General features: G+C 40.9%; 1 protein-coding gene across 10 annotated transcripts in view; it reads right to left on the reverse strand.

Moving 5' to 3' along the window:
- Positions 1-18,479, reverse strand: part of USP15 (ubiquitin specific peptidase 15) — a 136,926-nt gene that overhangs the window by 96,693 nt on the left and 21,754 nt on the right. For all 10 annotated transcript variants that reach the window (XR_012156773.2, XM_073327929.2, XM_073327930.2 and 7 more), the window contains exon 2: positions 6,727-6,854. Coding sequence is in view for 9 of the 10 variants with exons in the window: in XM_073327929.2 (XP_073184030.1) it covers positions 6,727-6,854 (128 nt within the window). In the remaining variant the exon portion in view is untranslated. The remainder of the gene's footprint in view (positions 1-6,726; positions 6,855-18,479) is intronic.

Below are 18,479 nucleotides of genomic sequence, written 5' to 3' on the forward strand. Positions count from 1 at the left end.
GCTGTGCCATGGAATTAAATAGCTCCCATTTGTGGTTCTAAGAGAAGGATCTCCTGAGGCTGTCGACTAAACATGTTGTACATTTCTGGCAGATGTACTGCTAATGGGGTGATCCAGTGGCAAATACACCAGTTTCAAAGTTTTACAGCCTCAATAGATCTTGCTCCCACTTGTTTCTTGGTGTAAAACACTGTTCATATGTCTGACATCAGATGAATATGTAGGGGCTGAATGATGGGGTGAAAATGCTTGCATGATTCGCATATTGCCCGCAGTTCAAGCAGGCTAAGATAGGTCCAGGAGTCCTGTGGAGATCATGTTCCTCGAGCTCATTTGGGGGGGCAGGGGAAGGGGAGACACCCCAGCCTAACTGGGGACATCTCCCCCACAACTCATTCTCCCACCATGATAGAAAAGCTTGGATCTCAGGCACATGAAGTACATGTGCACCTACAGTGGAATACATATGGGGACCAACAGACAAAGAACAACCAGAAGATATAGGAGACACCAGGCAAGAAAATGTGCAAGCAAGTTCCATTATCAGAAACACTTTTTTTAAAATTTCAATTATGAAAGGGTTTTCTTTTGATTTAAAGCGTGTCATGCAATATCAATTATACATTCTACAAATATATTAGAAATTAGACATTACACGTTATAAGGTTCTACAAATACATTAGAAGCAAGAAGAAAACCAAGGACAGGGTAGGCCCATTACTCAATGATGGGGGTGGGGGGAGGGACAGAAAATGTGGCAATGGCAGAGGTGCTTAATGACTTCTTTGTTTTGGTTTTCACCAAGAAGGTTGGTGGCGATTGGATGTCTAACATAGTCCATGTCTGTGAAAATGAGGTAGGCTCAGAGGCTACAATAGAAAAAGAACAAGTTAAAAATTACTTAGCCAAGCTAGATGTCTTCAAGCCACCAGGGCCTGATGAAATGCACCCTAGAAGTCTCAAGGAGCTAACTGAGGAGATATCTGAGCCATTAAAGATTATCTTTGAAAAGTCATGGAAGATGGGAGAGATTCCAGATGACTGGAAAAGGGCAAATATAGTGCCAACCTATAAAAAGGGAAATGAGGACAACCTGGGGAATTACAGACCAGTCAGCTTAACTTCTGTACCCGGAAAGATAATGGAGCAAATAATTAAGCAATCAATTTGAAAACACATAGAAGATAATTAGGTGATAAGTAACAGTCAGCATGGATTTGTCAAACACAAATCGTGTCAAACCAAACAGATAGCTTTCTTTGACAGGGTAACCAGCCTTCAGGGTGGGAGCAAAAGCAGTAGACTTGGTATATCTTGACTTTAGTAAAGCTTTTGATGCTGTCTCACGTGACCTTCTCAAACAAACCAAGGAAAAGCAACCTAGATGGAGCAACAAGGTGGGTGCAAAACTGGTTGGCAAACCATTCCCAGAGAGTAATTATCAGTGGTTCACAATCATGCTGGAGGGACATAACAAGTGGGGTCCTGCAGAGATCAGTTCTGGGTCCGTTTCTGTTCAATATCTTCATCAATGATTTAGATAATGGTATAGAGAGTACATTTATAAAGTTCGCGGACAATACCAAGCTGGGAGGGGTTGCAAGCGCTTTGCAGGATAGGATTAAAATTCAAAATGATCTGGACAAATTAGAGAAATGGTGTGAAATAAATAGGATGAATGAAATTCAATAAGGACAAATGCAAAGTACTCCATTTAGGAAGGAACGATCAGTTGCACACATACAAAATGGGAGATGACTGCCTAGGAAGGAGTACTGCAGAAAGGGATCTGGGGGTCATATTGGACCATAAGATAAATATGAGCCAACAGTGTACCACTGTTGCAAAGAAAGCGATCATCATTCTGGGACGTATAAGCAAGTGTGTTGTAAGCAAGACATGAGAAGTAATTCTTTCACTCTACTCCGCACTAATTAGGCCTCAACTGGAGTACTGTGTCCAGTTCTGGGTGCCGCATTTCGGGAAAGAGGTGGACAAATTGGAGAAAGTCCAGAGAAAAGCAAGAAAAATGATTAAAGGTCTAGAAAACATGACCCTATGAGGGAAGATTGAAAAAACTGAGTTTGTTTATTCTGGAAAAGAGAAGACCGAGAGGGGACATGATAACAGTTTTCAAGTACATAAAAGGCTGTTACTAGGAGGAGGGAGAAGAATTGTTCTTCTTAACCTCTGAGAATAGGACAAGAAGCAATGAGCTTAATATGCAGAAAGAGAGGTTTAGGTTGGACATTAGGAAAAACTTCCTGTCAGGGAGGTTCAGCCCTAGAATAAATTGCCTAGGGAGGTTATGGAATCTCCATCACTGGAGATTTTTAAGAGCAGGTTAGAGAAACACCTGTCAGGATGTGATGTCCCTTCATCTGAACGTACTGCAGAAAGTAAACCAATAAAATTAGATTTAAATATACTTGTCTTTAATAATCTAGATACTAATCAATCAGATGAGGAAACTAGGTTTTGTGAAATATGGTTCATCCCACGGTGTCCTTTTAACCCAAAGCAGGGTGCACAGAGAAAGAGGAAGAGTCCATAAAAATCTAATTTTTCCTCATGTCTGCCTTTACCTTGAAGTTGTATTTAAAATAAAATTCTTGTTATCTTATGGAGAAAAAGTTACTTTTCTCTCAAAAAATAAAAAGAGAAGGAGCACACATCACAATAAGTATCAAAACCTCTAGTTTTATTTTTCACTTAGATTGTATTTTTATAATCATCTCAAGTTTTGTCTCTCTGCTTACAAATATAAAGTAGCATATTTTTGCGCCAATTAGTCTGTACAAAGAGGATATATCCGCTTTCGGGTGTCAGCTGGGGTCCCAGGGATGGACCACTTACGTCAGCAGCTGTATTGCCCCACAGCAAGAGTTTATGGGACCGCCTCTCTTGGCAGCAGTGCTGCCCAGTGGCAAGAATCTATGGGGCCACCTCTCCTGGTGGCGAGAGTACGTGGGGCTGCTTGTCCTGGCATGTATCACCCAGTGGCGAGAGTCTATGGGGCCCCCTCTTCTGGTGGCAGTATCGCCTGGCAGCAAGTGCGGGAAAGGTAGGGAACCCTGGCCCACCCTACTCCATCGGGTTCCAACCCAGGGCTCTCTGAAATCAGTTACTCTGTTGCAGGCTTCAGGTCTCCGTGTACCCAAATACTTCCTCTGGGTTGCTTCCCACCCTTGGTCCCAGCTCTGGAATCTCCTTTGCTGGCACCAGCTCATCTTCTCCTTTGGACTCTGCAGTCGACTGGAATCATCTGGCACAGTCAGGGTATTCACAGTTGGTGGTTCAGAATCCCAGCCGCTGTTCAGCAGGGGCCTGCAGCACACGTATGCTCACCTCCTCAGCCAGTCCAGACTTAGCTGCTTCCTTTTATATGCTTCCTCCACTGGGGGCATGTTCAGCAAGAGTGTGGGGGCATGACTCGGGCCCACAGCAATTTGTTAACCCCTGTGTTGCCAATGGGGGGTTGGTACACCCCATAACACTATAAAATTATTGATTTTGATAAAAAGAAATTGTCTGCTCTCACCCCTAAAAAAAAAAAAAAAAAGACCCTTTAAAATAAAAACCCAAAACTTCTAAATAAGCTCTACTCTGATGTCCATTGGCAAGGAAACTTTTGATTATAAATTCTGAGTACAAGTTTTAATGATGTCTCATTTCCTGATTGACAGCAGTGTCTGTGAGGATGCCTAGTGATGCAGACTGGAAAACAGCCAGCAGGATCTCAGCTGCTATCTCACACCCTGCCCAGAAGTAAAAAAAATCCTTCTCCAAAGCTCCAACAAACTCCTTTCCCCACAAGCACTCAGTCTCTGTAGCTTATGCCGGCAAGGGAACAGTTAGTGCACAGAGAATTCAAAAGGAAGACAGCAATGAGGTATTCCTGCTGCTCCAATCACAAGGGCAATGGAGATGCATCCTTGCCTCCTTCTACAGATCTTTCCTCATTCTAAAAGCAGCAATCCTCCCCACCCCTGCTAGTAGTTCTGCAGCATGTGCACATACAGGTGACAGAATGTGAGAGGTGTTGCCTTTGGTTCACAGACAGGGGGAGAGTGCTCCTTGCGATCATCACTGGCAGCTCTGAGAAGGTCAAAAAGTACTAATAAAGTAGCATGCAACCTTTGCAGGACCACAGACTACATGGCTACTTGTCAGGAGCCAGAGGACATGATGTAATTTTCATATACATTTTCATAGGATTTTAGGCAGCAAAACTCTCAAAAATTAACTGGTAAGAAAAATTTAATGGAAAAAAATACCAGAGTAGGGTTTAGTAGGCATTAGTTATGAAGAACTGGTTTAGAGAAAACAGAGAATCATAGAAACGTAGGGCTGGAAGGGACCCTGAAAAGTCATCAAGCCATGCCCCTTGTGCTGTAGCAGGACCACATAAATCTACACCAGGGATCAGCAACCTTTCAAAGAAGAAGAGCTATTTTTTTGTTTCTGCCTTTGACCAGAATATTCTGAGAGCCGCATCACACGCAAAGCTACTTGTAGAGTTAGAATTTATCAACTAATAATAATGGAACATATTAAAGTTATTACCACTCATCAATACTTTTAATGCGACTCCTGCCGTTTGAATTTGAATATAAATAGGAAGGGGCTCCGGGCTGGGACAGAGGGTTGGGAGGGAGGGGGTGCAAGGTGCAGGCTCTGGCTGGGAGGCGCTATAAAAACTCCATGGCCTACCTGTGCCACAACAACTGTTTTTCTGCATATAAAAGCCTGGGCTGGCATTAAGGGGTAGCAAGCAGGGCAACAGCCCCATGCCACAGCGGGCATTGCAAAGCTAAGTTGCTCAGGCTTCGGCTTCAGCCCCAGGTGGTGGGGATCGGAGCCCCGAACTGCAGTCCTACATGGCATTGGCTTTCTGCCCTGGGCCTTAGCAAGTCTAACACCAGCCATGCTTGGCAGACTCCCTGAAACCTGCTCGTGGGCCCCAGACCCCTGGTTGAGAACCACTGGATCTAGACCTACCATTGTTCTGATCTGTTATGAGATTTCTTATGAAAAAGGGGATTTTTAACATTACACAATCTACAAAGCAAAGATAACTGCGTATAATTACATATTTTGGGGGCGAGGGAGTATCACAGTTTACTATAAGGTTACACTATACTTTTCTGCAGCCACTGAAAGTGACAATAAATTTACACTACCAGAAATTACCACTATCAGTAATAGTTGTAGGAGTATCAGTTTTTATAAACTTTTCTTTTTAAATTGATCCTAATTTAGGCAGTGATAAAGGAATGTTAAATTATCCCATTTTCATTTTGGAAACTTCTTTAGACAGTCAGAAAACCGTACAATACATCTTGCTCATATGCTCAGAGGTCTTATGGCTTGTTTACATGAGGAAGATGCACCTGTTTAACTAAGGGTACTGCTACACTGTACACTGCTTTTGACAGCATGTAGAATAAGTAAGCATGTACACCCCCTAGCACAGGTATAACTAGCAATGAGGCATGGCTTAAGTGAGTAAAGACACACCTGAAGGTTGCGGGCATGTATATGAGTACATACCCTACATGGCTCTCTATTTGCCCAAGCCATACCTCCCTGCCTTTGCTGCTATTAGCCGTATAGCATTCCGCTGCATTTCCACTGCTGGAGCCTTTCCCCTGTGCAAGAAAAGACTCTGTCAACAGGGAACGACTCTGGCAAGAGGACGCAATGGGGAAAAGCCTGGACAGTTCTCCATTGCAGAGCCTTTCCCGCTGCATGGAAAGACTCTGGCAGGGGTGAAAGGCTGTGCCAGCTCCCTGTCATTGGAGCCTGTCCCCACCACAGGGGCAGAGGGAAAAGGGTCCACCAGCTCCCAACTGCTGGAGCCTTTACGCACTGAGGGGAAAGGCTCTGGAGGGGGAGAAGATCAGGGAGCACTTGGGAAGGCTCAATTGTTCCTTGCCAGGGTGAAAGGCTCTGGCACCAGAGAGCTGCTAAAGCTTTTCCCGCAACGTCTCCTCCATGCCAGAGCCTTTCACTGACTTGCGTAGCTACACACTGCAGTATGGACGCAGCAGGCTTTTCACAGAGGCTTGTAGCTACATGTATCCTAAACGCTGCTGCCAGTGGCATGTAGTGCAGACATAGCCTCAAGGTGTAATTTTAACACAATTTAGTTTATACCAGTACAAAAGGATGCGTGAACATTTCAGTCTTGCTTAAATCAATTAGGAATCAATTTAAGCAAAATGAGATAAGCCTGTTTTAAATTAGAGTGTACGCACAGCATTTTGCACTTTAAAAATGTTTTATGTAGAAGCAGTGCAACTTCTGAATGCATTCAAGGGCTTATATTAGTGAACTTGCACTGAGTTCATCAACTTCTGTGGCTGATTCAAAGCTATCCTTAAGCTAATCAGACAGAAAATCAAAAGAACCTTGCATGTTATCAAATACTGATATTACCATAACAGAGGCCACAGCTAGTATTATAAAAATCCAAATTTATGAACTGTAATAAATCATTAAGAATATTGGTACCCCATCACTGTCTGAACAAAATATGTTTACATTAACTAAATGTTAATGAAGATAAATTGTTTTTGTAACTGAAAGTTACCAAAGATACATATATAAAATTGTTCAAGGAATACAAAGTGGGATTTATTACTGTAACAGATTAAAATTGTACCAATGGGAACTAAAAGTTTAAGTTTACATCTTTATTCCATGTAAATATTAATAAATTACCTTTGAGAAGTCCAGAATTATCAATGGGACCAGGGTACACATTCTGATCCCCCATCTGGTATTTGTCCCAGCTGTCAAACCCAACATATTTTTTCCACTGTTTGAACCAGCGACTATCCACTAAATACCTTGAAAAGGGAAAACACAGAATTACTGGCAAATCTGAAGCATAGTTTTAGTACTTTAATATGATTGACATAAAATAAGATAGGATAGTTGGAAGTGAATTACTCTGACTCAAGGGGCACCATCAATCTGAAATCTTAGAAGTGTTTGTGTGCGTGTGTGTCTATATATGCACTCGCAGATACCTAAAGTCACCCTGCCAATCATTCCACAGGCTCCCAATCTCTTAATTTTAGTAATATTAAGCATTACAACAGCTTGTTCAAATTTTCAGACACAGGTATTATTTATAAGTTGATAGCGTCGCTTTATAGTATTGCAAAATGCCTTCCTATCAAAAAACTTCAACATAGAGGCCTTACAAAATACACAAACGTTTATCAGAAGATACACAAAAATTACTGGCCACTCTTACTATCAGGTATCTTTTCTCAACTGCCTAGGAGTTATTCATGCTGGGCAAGTAGGATTTTGTAAGGCTGCCAATATAGCATAACTAGTCAAAGAATGCCAAGTTTTAAACAAACTTCTATGATCTCCTTATTTAGCACAAAAATTAAGCAGCTCGTTTCAGGAATAAGACTGGAAACTCAGATACGATCTATGGCCAGCTCTGTGCTAGAATAAGTTTGCTGGTATACCTATAATGACACAGAAGCACTTCTGCTAGTATAACTTACACTGGTTCAGTGAGCAAATAAAACCATATACTAGCAAAAGCACTTTTATGCTGATATAACTGTGTCTACAGTAGGGTTGTTACGGTCTTGTCCCACAATAATCGTATCAGGCCATGAAGTTTAAGAATGAACAGAACTTCAGCCAGTATAGAAATGATGCAAAAAACCCACCCTAAACTTCTTAATGACATTGCTATACTAATGAAAGTTTCTCCTGTAGTCCTGGCTTATAACATGTTAATAAATAAAATACTCTTTAAAACCTGAACTTCTGAAGGTAGGAGTTAATTATTTCTTTTTCACCCCTTTCCATCAATACTATTGTGTATGTGTATATATGAATGAATGGTTTCAGAGGAACAGCCGTGTTAGTCTGTATTCGCAAACTCTAAGGTGCCACAAGTACTCCTTTTCTTTATATGAATGAATGAATACCAAGAAGCTGTATATCCTTATGTAATTATCCTCAAAACAACTGGCAAAAAGGCATTCAAGTGTAAATAAATTCAAAAGTAAATAAAATTATCATTTTAAAAATCAGTTTGTTATAGTGAGTCAGTAAATTATGCTAACACAATCTTTTTAAAAAGATGAAGTTCCTTAAAAGACGTTAACACCCAATTTAAATCCACCTCTACTTTTCAGACATGTGCTCCCGTGAACAATCCCCTCAGAGATGAGAGATCTGGAAAGCATTTTATACAAGTTAGGCTTCTTAAAGACATGCTTATATTTAGATGCAACACTTAGGGGCAAAGACTTCTACATAAAACGGTGAAGATCAAAACTTCCAATCTGAATTGTACTTCACACAGAACTCAATTTTTCGCCTAATGAAGTTAAGGCAAAATTCCCACCGACCCATACTGCAGTCAGTTGAAAAATGTGGCAGTTTTGCAGTGATCAGAAGTGTCAAGCATTACTACACACGCACAAAACATTATAACTGTCAGCTTGGATTTTTCCTGCTTCATGCAATTCCCAAAGCTGATTTAGTAACATTTAAAAACTATAATATGATGCTTTTAAAGGTGCATGAAACTTATTTTTTCCTTCAAGGAGGAATCCATGCAACTGGCCAAAGAGAAAACACAAGATGAAAAATATTAATCCCTCCATAACGGATTTCATCCACAGTGCAGTCTGCTTGATTCCGCCCATCTTTTTTAAAATTAGCAAAATTTATAATACTAAACATACAAGACAAAAAAATCTGTATAAATCAGTACGAGTGCAAGTACATGTACATTCACAAAGACACACATTTCAGCTCTAAAAATATGTGCATCTATATTCTGTACTCTAACAACATACACATTAAATCTGAACACATTTATTTTAGACGCCATTCAATTTTGATTCTAATAAAGTCTGGCTGCCGTAACTTAATGTTGAACAATACGTTAAAGTCCTGCCATTTAGTCCAGTGAGCTTAAAAAAACCTCCCCCATTTTAGTCATTTGTGCAAAAGAAACCCTGTTTTACCACTAAACTGGAAGAATTAAGAGAATACCTGACTTCTCTAGTCTGTTTCAGTAACTGAACTGATCTTTTCAGACTCATTTATGCAGTCAACAGGTTTAAGGATCAAATCTTCAATTTCAGCACTGTGTCAAAAACCTCAGCTTTAAGGCTCCAACAGTAATAAAGCTCTCAACCAGAAGCTTTGACGATTAAAAATTACCAGTTTATAAAACAGTGGAAACACACAACTTTATCCAGGCTTAATATTTAATTTTATGTATTCACTTCTTTAAAGTAATTTATAACTACTACCCAACAGTAAAATAAAGGTTTGATTGATTTTTAAAAGTTCTTGTCAGAACCATGATATCAGGCTAGCTTTAAACTTTGGAGTAGGGCTGTCAAGCAATTAAAAAATTAATAAGAAAAGGAGTACTTGTGGCACCTTAGAGACTAACCAAACAAATTGGTTAGTCTCTAAGGTGCCACAAGTACTCCTTTTCTTTTTGCGAATACAGACTAACACGACTGTTACTCTGAAACCTAAAAAATTAATGGTGATTAACTGCACTGTTACACAATAATAAAATACCATTTATATAAATATTTTTGGATGTTTTCTACATTTTCAAATATATTGAATTATAACAGAATACAAAGTGTACAGTGCTCACTTTATATTTATTTTTTATTGAAAATATTTGCACTATAAAAAAACAAAATAGTATTTTTCAATTCACCCAATATAAGTACTGTAGTGCAATCTCTTTATCATGAAAGTAGAACTTACAAATGTAGAATTATCTACAAAAAAACTGCATTAAAAAATAAAACCATGTAAAACTTCAGAGCCTACAAGTCCACTCAGTCCTACTTCTTGTTCAGCCAATCGCTCAAACAAACAAGTTTGTTTACATTTGCATGAGATAATGCTGCCCGCTTCTTGTTCATAATGTCACCTGAAAGTGAGAACGGGTGTTCTCATGGCACTGTTGCAGCCAGCATCGCAAGATATTTACATGCCAGATGCGCTAAAGATTCATATGCCCCTTCATGCTTCAACCACTATTCCAGAGCACATGTGTCCATGCTGATGATGGGTTTTGCTCAATAACAATCCAAAGCAGTGTGGACCAACGCATGTTCATTTTCATCATCCGAGTCAGATACCACCAGCAACAGATTTTCTGTATCCGTATCAAAGCGTTGCTCTTTTAAGACTTTTAAAAGCATGCTGCACACCTCATCCTCTCAGATTTTGGAAGGCACTTCAGATTCTTAAACATTGGGTCAAGTGCTGTAGCTATTTTCAGAAATCTCACATTGGTACCTTCTTTGCATTCTGTCAAATCTGCAGCAAAAGTGTTCTTAAAATGAACGTGTGCTGACTCATCATCCGAGACTACTATAAAATGAAATATATGGCAGAATGTGGGTAAAACAGAGCCAGAGACATACAATTTTCCCCCAAGGAGTTCAGTCACAAATGTAATTAACACTTTTATAAAAAACAAACAAACAAAAAAAAAACCAAGCATCATCAGTATGGAAGCACGTCCTCTGAAATGGTGGTCGAAGCATGAAGGGGCATACGAATGTTAAGCACAGGGGTTCTGAAACTGGGGGTTGGGATGCCACAGGGGGTCGCAAGGTTATTGCATGGGGCAGGGGGGTCCACAAGCTGTCAGCCTCCACCCCAAACCTCACTTCACATCCAGCATTTATGATGGTGTTAAAGTGTTTTTAATTTATAGGGGGTTGTACTTAGGGGCTTGCTATGTGAAAGGGATTCCAGTCCAAAAGTTTGAGAACCAGTGGTTCAGCATATCTGGCACATAAATACACCTTGCACTGCCAGCTACAAAAGTCCCATGTAAATGCCTGTTCTCAGTTTCTGATGATATTGTAAATAAGAAGTGGGCAACATTATCTCCTGTGGATGTAAACAAACTTTTTCTTAGCGATTCGCTGAACGAGAAGTAGGACTGCATGGACTTGTAGGCTCTAAAGTTTTACACTGTTTTGTTTTTAAGTGCAGTTATGCAACAACAAAAATCTATATTTGTAAGTTGCACTTTCACGAAAAGAGATAGCATTACAGTACTTGTAGGAGGTGAACTGAAAAATACTGTTTTTTCCCCCCATCATTTTTAAAGTGCAAATATTTGTAATAAAAAATAATATAAAGTGACCAGTGTGCATTTTGTATTTTGTGTTGTAACTGAAATAAATATATGTGAAAATGTAGAAAGACATCCAAAATATTTAATAAATTTCAATTGGTATTCTATTGATTAATCACATTGTTAAACAACAGCCCTACTTTAGAGAAACCCCACCACACTGTTCACTGGCAAACATTTAGTAAGGTGTCTACCATAATGAACAACTGAAGCAAGTGAAGATGAAATAACAGTTCTGTGTCCATAACATACTGGATAAAACATGCACTGGTTATACATTAAAGCACTCGATTTTTTCACTACTAGTAGCTTTCAACTATATCTTTATTACAATTGTAGAAGTTAACGTAACAGTACAACTACACAATTAAAATAGTGATGAAATACAAAATGTAAGGCTCATTAATTATGAAAGCTTAAATTATTCAGGAGATGACTGCAATGATATCCTGATTTTCCAGCATCAGATGTGGTCAGGATCACCACAAGTGCTTTTAGAGGTATATGCTGAGAAATATATGTAGGAGGAGATCAGTGTTCTCGAGTTTCCCCTACTATTATGTTATCTAGCAAAGTCTGTGCCCTGGTGCACCATATTCACATATTACCAAGAGAAATGGCATATTTATTACTGTCTCATTTAGCCTGGTTAACTTGCTCTAAAACCACGAGTATCAAAAGACTAAAAAATATCAACCATGGAACAGCATAAATGTAATTCAGTTGAATAATAAATGTGTAAAAACTAAAAGAGCCTAAATTCAAATATTTTCCACATACCAACAGTTCATTTTCTCAGTCAGAAGACCTTTACCTTCCTGAAGATCAAGGTTTACCCCTTTTACACCAATTCAAACAGCCCCGTAATACCATCCAAAGAAGCTTCTTTATTCAACAGGGAAAACAGGGATTTCAACAACATAATAGAACTGGGAAAAAATGCACTAAGATTACAAATTGTACCAGCAGGGCTGGTGCTAGTCTCCACTCCTCCAGCCTGTTATTGCTGAACAAATATTCTCCCTTTCAGTCTTCAACTGTTTCCACTCTGATGCCCACAGAGCAGCCAGGCAGGCAGTGTCCAACACATTTAAAAAAACAAAACAAAAAACCCCCACCATTTTCTACATAGACACAGCATTCATCTCCAGTCTTGATTAACATAGCCTCTACACTGCCCCCCCCCCTGCCCCCAGCATCCATTTCTTTTTTCTTCAGGAGATGCAAAAAGCTGTCCTAATGTCATCATTTTGACCACATCATGCTGTTTCCATGTGTATTCAGAGCCCAATAGCTCCCATTTTGCCATCACATTAAATTTAAGGTTTTTGTGAACCCCTTAAAATATTTCCACACTGCAATTAAAAACACGCAACTGGGCCATGCCGACTGACTCAGGCTAAGAAACTGTTTAATTGTAGTGTAGCCCTTCTGGCTCAGGCTGGAGCCTGAGCTCTGGGACATCTCCACCCCCAACTCCAGCCCCCAGCAAAGGGTCCCAGAGCTTGGGCTTGGCATCTACACTACAATTAAACAGCCCCTATCCACGCCAGCTGGCACGAGCCAGCCACAGGTGTCTAAATGCAATGCCAACATACCCTTAAAGGCCCATCATAACTCCATCTGACTTTTCTATCCTTGTCTTTGGGAACTTTGATAATTCTGGAACTGCTCCACCAGTTCTGTCAGCCTTGAGAACCTTTTTATCAACTTAATCAAATCTCTCCCCCGCACTTTGTTCCCCACATTTGCCTAAAACAGAACATTATCCTGAGCTGGCACACAAACCCACTGCCCTTTCCTCATTCACTTAAAAATTCCTAAGAGCTACTCCATAATAAGAAAAGGAGGACTTGTGGCACCTTAGAGACTAACAAATTTATTTGAGCATAAGCTTTCGTGAGCTACACTGAATGCATCCGATGAAGTGAGCTGTAGCTCACGAAAGCTTATGCTCAAATAAATTTGTTAGTCTCTAAGGTGCCACAAGTCCTCCTTTTCTTTCTGCGGATACAGTCTAACACGGCTGCTACTCATTCTTCGATAATGTTTACAAGAAACTAGCTAACTAAGCCATCTACTTATCTGTTAACATATGAATGAACCAAGGGTGTTGTGATTTTCCAACCTTGAAGCGAAGATTTTTTTCTGGAAAAAGGCCGAGGAGGGAGGCAAGGTGAGGGAGACAAGCTAGGAAACTTTAATGAAATGGAAAACTTGACACATATTATGCAATACATGCTGCATGTCTATTTACTCCTCAAACATAAAAATCATGGTCAAAAATGAAAAGCAAGTAAAACACATGCAATAAATGAGTTCCCAATCTATTGCCTGCTTTCAGACTTGCCTTTCTTTTGCATCTGTTAGATATCAGTACACTCTAAGCAAATCATTGATGCTGAGCTGGCCAAACAGGAATTCAGATCTTTTAAAAATTAACAAAACTCTGAATTCAGCGGTCCTGACTTTTGCAATTTTACTTCCACAATTTCCCCACCATTTTGGGGCAACAAATAACTTATTTCACAAACAAACAGAATTTTGGAATATGAATGTTAAAATACGATTAAAATAGTCAACTCTGATAACCCTGTCCATCAAACTTCAAACTCTTCTTCCAAGTCTAGGTTCAAGCAATAACCTCTGGATTTAGGATAAATCATGTTAGCTAGTGAATGGAAAGGGTTATAGCTTTATTCATTTTTTGTTTTGTTTTGCCTTTGCATGGCTCAAATTGTATTTTTCATTAGATCAAGCCAGCTTTCAACCAAAACTGTAACTGTAATGTCAGTCACCATTAATTTCAGAGTCCTGTGAAGCCCCCTTCAGTTGCTTTCTTAAGCACAGTATCTTTAAGCAGAGTTCCTTGTTGAGTAAAACACATGCTACGTTTTGGTCAAAATCACCGGGATTAGTTCAGATTTAATCAGATATGGAAATTAGATGTATACATAGAAAAAACCCCCACAGAATTCCAAAAAGTGCCTTGGGGAAGCTGGGTCATCAGTCCTCTTTTCCAGTCCATCATGCAGATGGTTGTAGGAAAAGTTTTGCATTTTTCCATATAGTTTGGGACAGTCTTAGGCATCACTTTTTCTGAACAAGGCTTAAATAGTGTGCTGGAAACTCACCTGGCATATGGGATAACTGCACTTAACAGCAAAAAAAAAAAAAGGGAAGAAAAATCTTATATGAATAAATGGCAGAGACCTCACTCTCATATTTCTTTCTGCATTCTTCGGCAGCATCTTTAGCAACTTGGATACATTTACTCCTGATGGCATTCTGCACCAAAAAATTAAAAATTCTGCGCACAATATTTTAAAATTCTGCAAAACTTTGCAAATTTTGTCAAATAAATGTGGAGGCTCCGGCATGGCATTGGGGAGCACAGGCCACTGGCTGCACAGAGGTGGGAGATCACTGTGCAGTTCCCTGTCCACCACTGACACAGTGTGAGGACTGGACCTTCCCCACAAACACCCCAGGTGTGGACAAGCAGGCTCAGCAAGACAGGATCCAAGTGTGGAGGGGCTCAGTGGGGGGAGGGGGATGTCAACCTTTGGGTTGAGAGGGTTCTCTGTGGGGCAATCTAGGAGCAGACAAGCTCAGTGGGGGATCCAGGTGCCGGGGCGGGGGGGAATCTGGATGCACAGTGACTTGTTGGGGGGTTCTGGGTGCAATGGTAATGGGACTCTGCAGGGGGGTCCAGGTGAAGATGGTTGGGGCTCAGCAGGGTTGGGGGGATAGAGCTCAGCAGGGAGGTCTGGATGTGGGGGCATCAGTGGGGGGTCCAGATGCTGGAGGAGCGGAGCTCAATGGGGTGGAGAATGAAGTACTGCTGATTAGTGCTTGCTGGGATGGGGATCCGCGTGCGAGTGGCTCGCGACGGTGGTCCAGATGTAGGTAATGGGGTAAGGCTCAGTGAGATAAGAGGCGTCTGGATGCATGGGGGTTGGGTTGATGGCGGAGCAGATCCCTCCCCCTGCAGCTGAGGAGCGATGGGTGCAGGAAATGAGTGGCGCGGGAGAGTGGGGGGAGTTTGCAGAGCTTCCTGCAGCAGGGGAGAAATCTGGGGGTGGAGTCTGACCCAGTGCTGGATGCCATGCGATGCAGGGGAAGAGGAAATCCCATCCACCCCTAACCGAGGCAGGACTAGCAACTGATCCTGGCCAGCGTAGGTGCCACCAGCCAAGTCTTCCCCAGTCCCACCCTCTGCCCCGCAGTGATTTACCTCTCTGACAGCTGCCCTGGGCACCTGAAAAATACTGCTGTGGAGGGTCACATGACTGCCCTTGTGGCTTCCCTTTACTCCCCCCGTCAGAAAGTCATTTTTCTGCAGGGAAGCAAAGAAATCTGCGGGGGACATAAATTCTGTACATGTGCACTGGCACAGAATTCCCCTAGGAGTAAACTTCCTGTGGTTCTTATGTTAGATGTAGAATGCATCTGTAGGAATGCATTCTTCCACTGTATGTTACCAGGTCACTTCTCCCATTCAACCAACCATCTTGCATTAGAATCCACAAAGGTTTTTAATTCTCCTTTAAATTTTCACATTATTTCTACATCCTTAGTATTTGGTAATGGAACTGAAAGTTGAATTTGTCTTGTAGTATACCTGAAATGAAGTACTTAAAATCATAGAATCATAGAACATCAGGGTTGGAAGGGACCTCAGAAGGCCATCTAGTCCAACCCCCTGCTCAAAGCAGGACCAATCCCCAACTGCAATCATCCCACCCAGGGCTTTGTCAAGCCTGACCGTAAAAACCTCAAAAGGAAGGAGATTCCACCACCTCCCTAGATAACGCATTCCAGTGCTTCACCCTCCTAGTGAAATTTTTTTCTAATAGCCAATCTAAACCTCCCCCACTGCAACTTGAGACCATTACTCCTTGTTCTGTCATCTCCTACCACTGAGAACAGTCTAGCTCCATCCTCTTTGGAACCCCCTAATATGGAGATATACCTATGTCATAAAATGGAAGGGACCTTGAAAGGTCATCGAGTCCAGTCCCTACCTTCACAGCAGGGCCAAGTACCATCCCTTATTTTTGCTCCAGATCCCTAAATGGCCCCCTCCAGGATTGAACTCACAACTCTGGGTTTAGCAGGCCAATGGTCAAACCACTGAGCTATGCTTCCCCCTACAAGGTTTGTTTAAATTACTCATTTTGTATTAGCATAGCTCTTAACCTTCAAATCTGCCGGTGTGTGACATTAGCAATCAAAATGTGCAATAAATGACCCAAATGTTGAATACCTTTATTTTGTTGTGTTTAGTACCACTGTTTACAGATTATAGGGATTTTAAACTATAAAATTTGTTTTGTGTAAAACAAACATTAAAAAAATCTGGAAAACAAATTCTATCAGATGAAACCATTACTTCCCCCACACAGGTCATTAGAATCTGTACCTTCAGATCTTGAGCACCTTTTGAACTACACTAGTAAATTACCTTTCCAGTAGATCAGTCCTGGAAGGGGATTTTAGCAAATAGTTTCTATCAATCAGCCCTTTTAAAATTACTGGATGCAAGTTATCTGGATCTGCTGATTTAAAAATGTCTAACTTCAGTAGTTTCTGTTTATCACCCTCCAGTTATACTAATGGAATGGAAAGTGTTAACATATAATGATATTGCATTATCTGTTTTTTCCCCAAATACAGAACAGAAATATATATTGAACACTTCTTCCTTTTCAGCATTAATACTGATAATTCTATTATCTCCATCTAGTAATGGATCAATACCATTGTCAGGATTATTTTTGTTCCTAATATATTTTAAAATCTCCTCCTCATCAGCCTTAAGTCTGTAGGCAATAGATTTCTCCTTGTGTCCCCTGGCTTCCCTTATCAATTTCTACAATTCTTAACTTCGGATATGTATTCATTCTTATCAATGTACCCTTTCTTACATTTGTTACTTCTTAATAAAAAAAGAAATGATATTTTACATCTGCTCTCATTTCTCCTCCGACCCAGGTCATTTTTATTTATGCCCGAACAGCCTTCTTCCTCTACTGTGGCTTTTTGAGTATCTAGTAAAGTGTTCTTAAACAATTCCCAATTATCAGTCACATTTTTCCGATTAAATTCTTCCCAGCTGATTTGGCTCATAATTGTTTTCAGCTTTGTGAAATTGGCCCTCTTAAAGCACCAAGTATATATATTGTTTTACTGATCTGGACTTTAGTCTGCTTGCAATTATAAACATGATCAAGTCCATCATTTTTTCCTAAGATAACGTTAATTTTTAGGTCTGTGATCAGTTCCTCTTTATCTGTTAGGACATAGTCCAACATAGAATTCCCCTGTGTTGGCAGTAACACTTTTTGAATTAGGAAATTGTCACCTATAATATTTAGAAATTCCATGTATGTTTTAGTACAGGGAGCATGAGACCTCCAGTACATGTCACTCAAATTCAAGTCCCCCATGATCACGCAGCTTTTTCCTCCTATACGTTGCAGACAGGCACGTAAGGTAGAGGCCATCCTGTTTCCTGGTATGATTTAACGGTTTGTAGCAGACACCAAGTAGTACCCCATCATGTGCTTATCTGTTAGGACATAGAGCCATAAGCATTCAAGATCATTTTCTTCTGAGTTGTTAGTGACTCGGAAATAGGTAATGACAAAGAGTGCCTGTAATGCGGTACTTGCAAGTGCCTCTTGTTCAGGTGTGTGCCTGCACCTCTTTCAGTCTGTGGTGACCCCTTCTGACAGTTTCTCTGTTTGTTTCTAGTGACTGAGCCCTCCAATGAAGTCAGACAGTGTATGGAACAACTCAAACAGACCTTCTGGGATAATAGTCCAACAAAGTCTAAGCGCTCCTGACGCTGGTAGGGGGGCATGCCCCCCAGGGCTATTGCCCTGGGGACTCTTCACCCACTTTGGTCTGTTCTGGCCCCAGCTCTCCAGATGGGCCTCTTTAACAGTTCAGATCATCTTCTAGGGGTTTAATCGCTGTCCAATTGTAGGCCACTTCCCTGGTTGCTTATGGGGGAGACCTCAGCCCGCCCACTACTCCATGTCCCAGCCCAAGGACCCTAAGCATAGTAGCCACGCACTGTCATGCCCCTTTAATGAAACTGCTTTCCGTTCCTTGGCCCCAGCCTTCACCAAAGCTTCAATCTTACCTCAGGGCTCCTCTATGTTCAGGCCCCAATGTAGTCCACCCTGTCACACTGCCTCCCACTCTGCCCAATTGATCCTTCCTAAATAGGTTATAACCATTTATTTTAACATTCCAATTGTGTGAACCAACACACAAAGTTTCAGTAATA

The sequence above is a fragment of the Lepidochelys kempii genome, chromosome 1 (assembly GCF_965140285.1).
Source record: "Lepidochelys kempii isolate rLepKem1 chromosome 1, rLepKem1.hap1, whole genome shotgun sequence".
Taxonomy (NCBI): Eukaryota; Metazoa; Chordata; order Testudines; family Cheloniidae; genus Lepidochelys; species Lepidochelys kempii.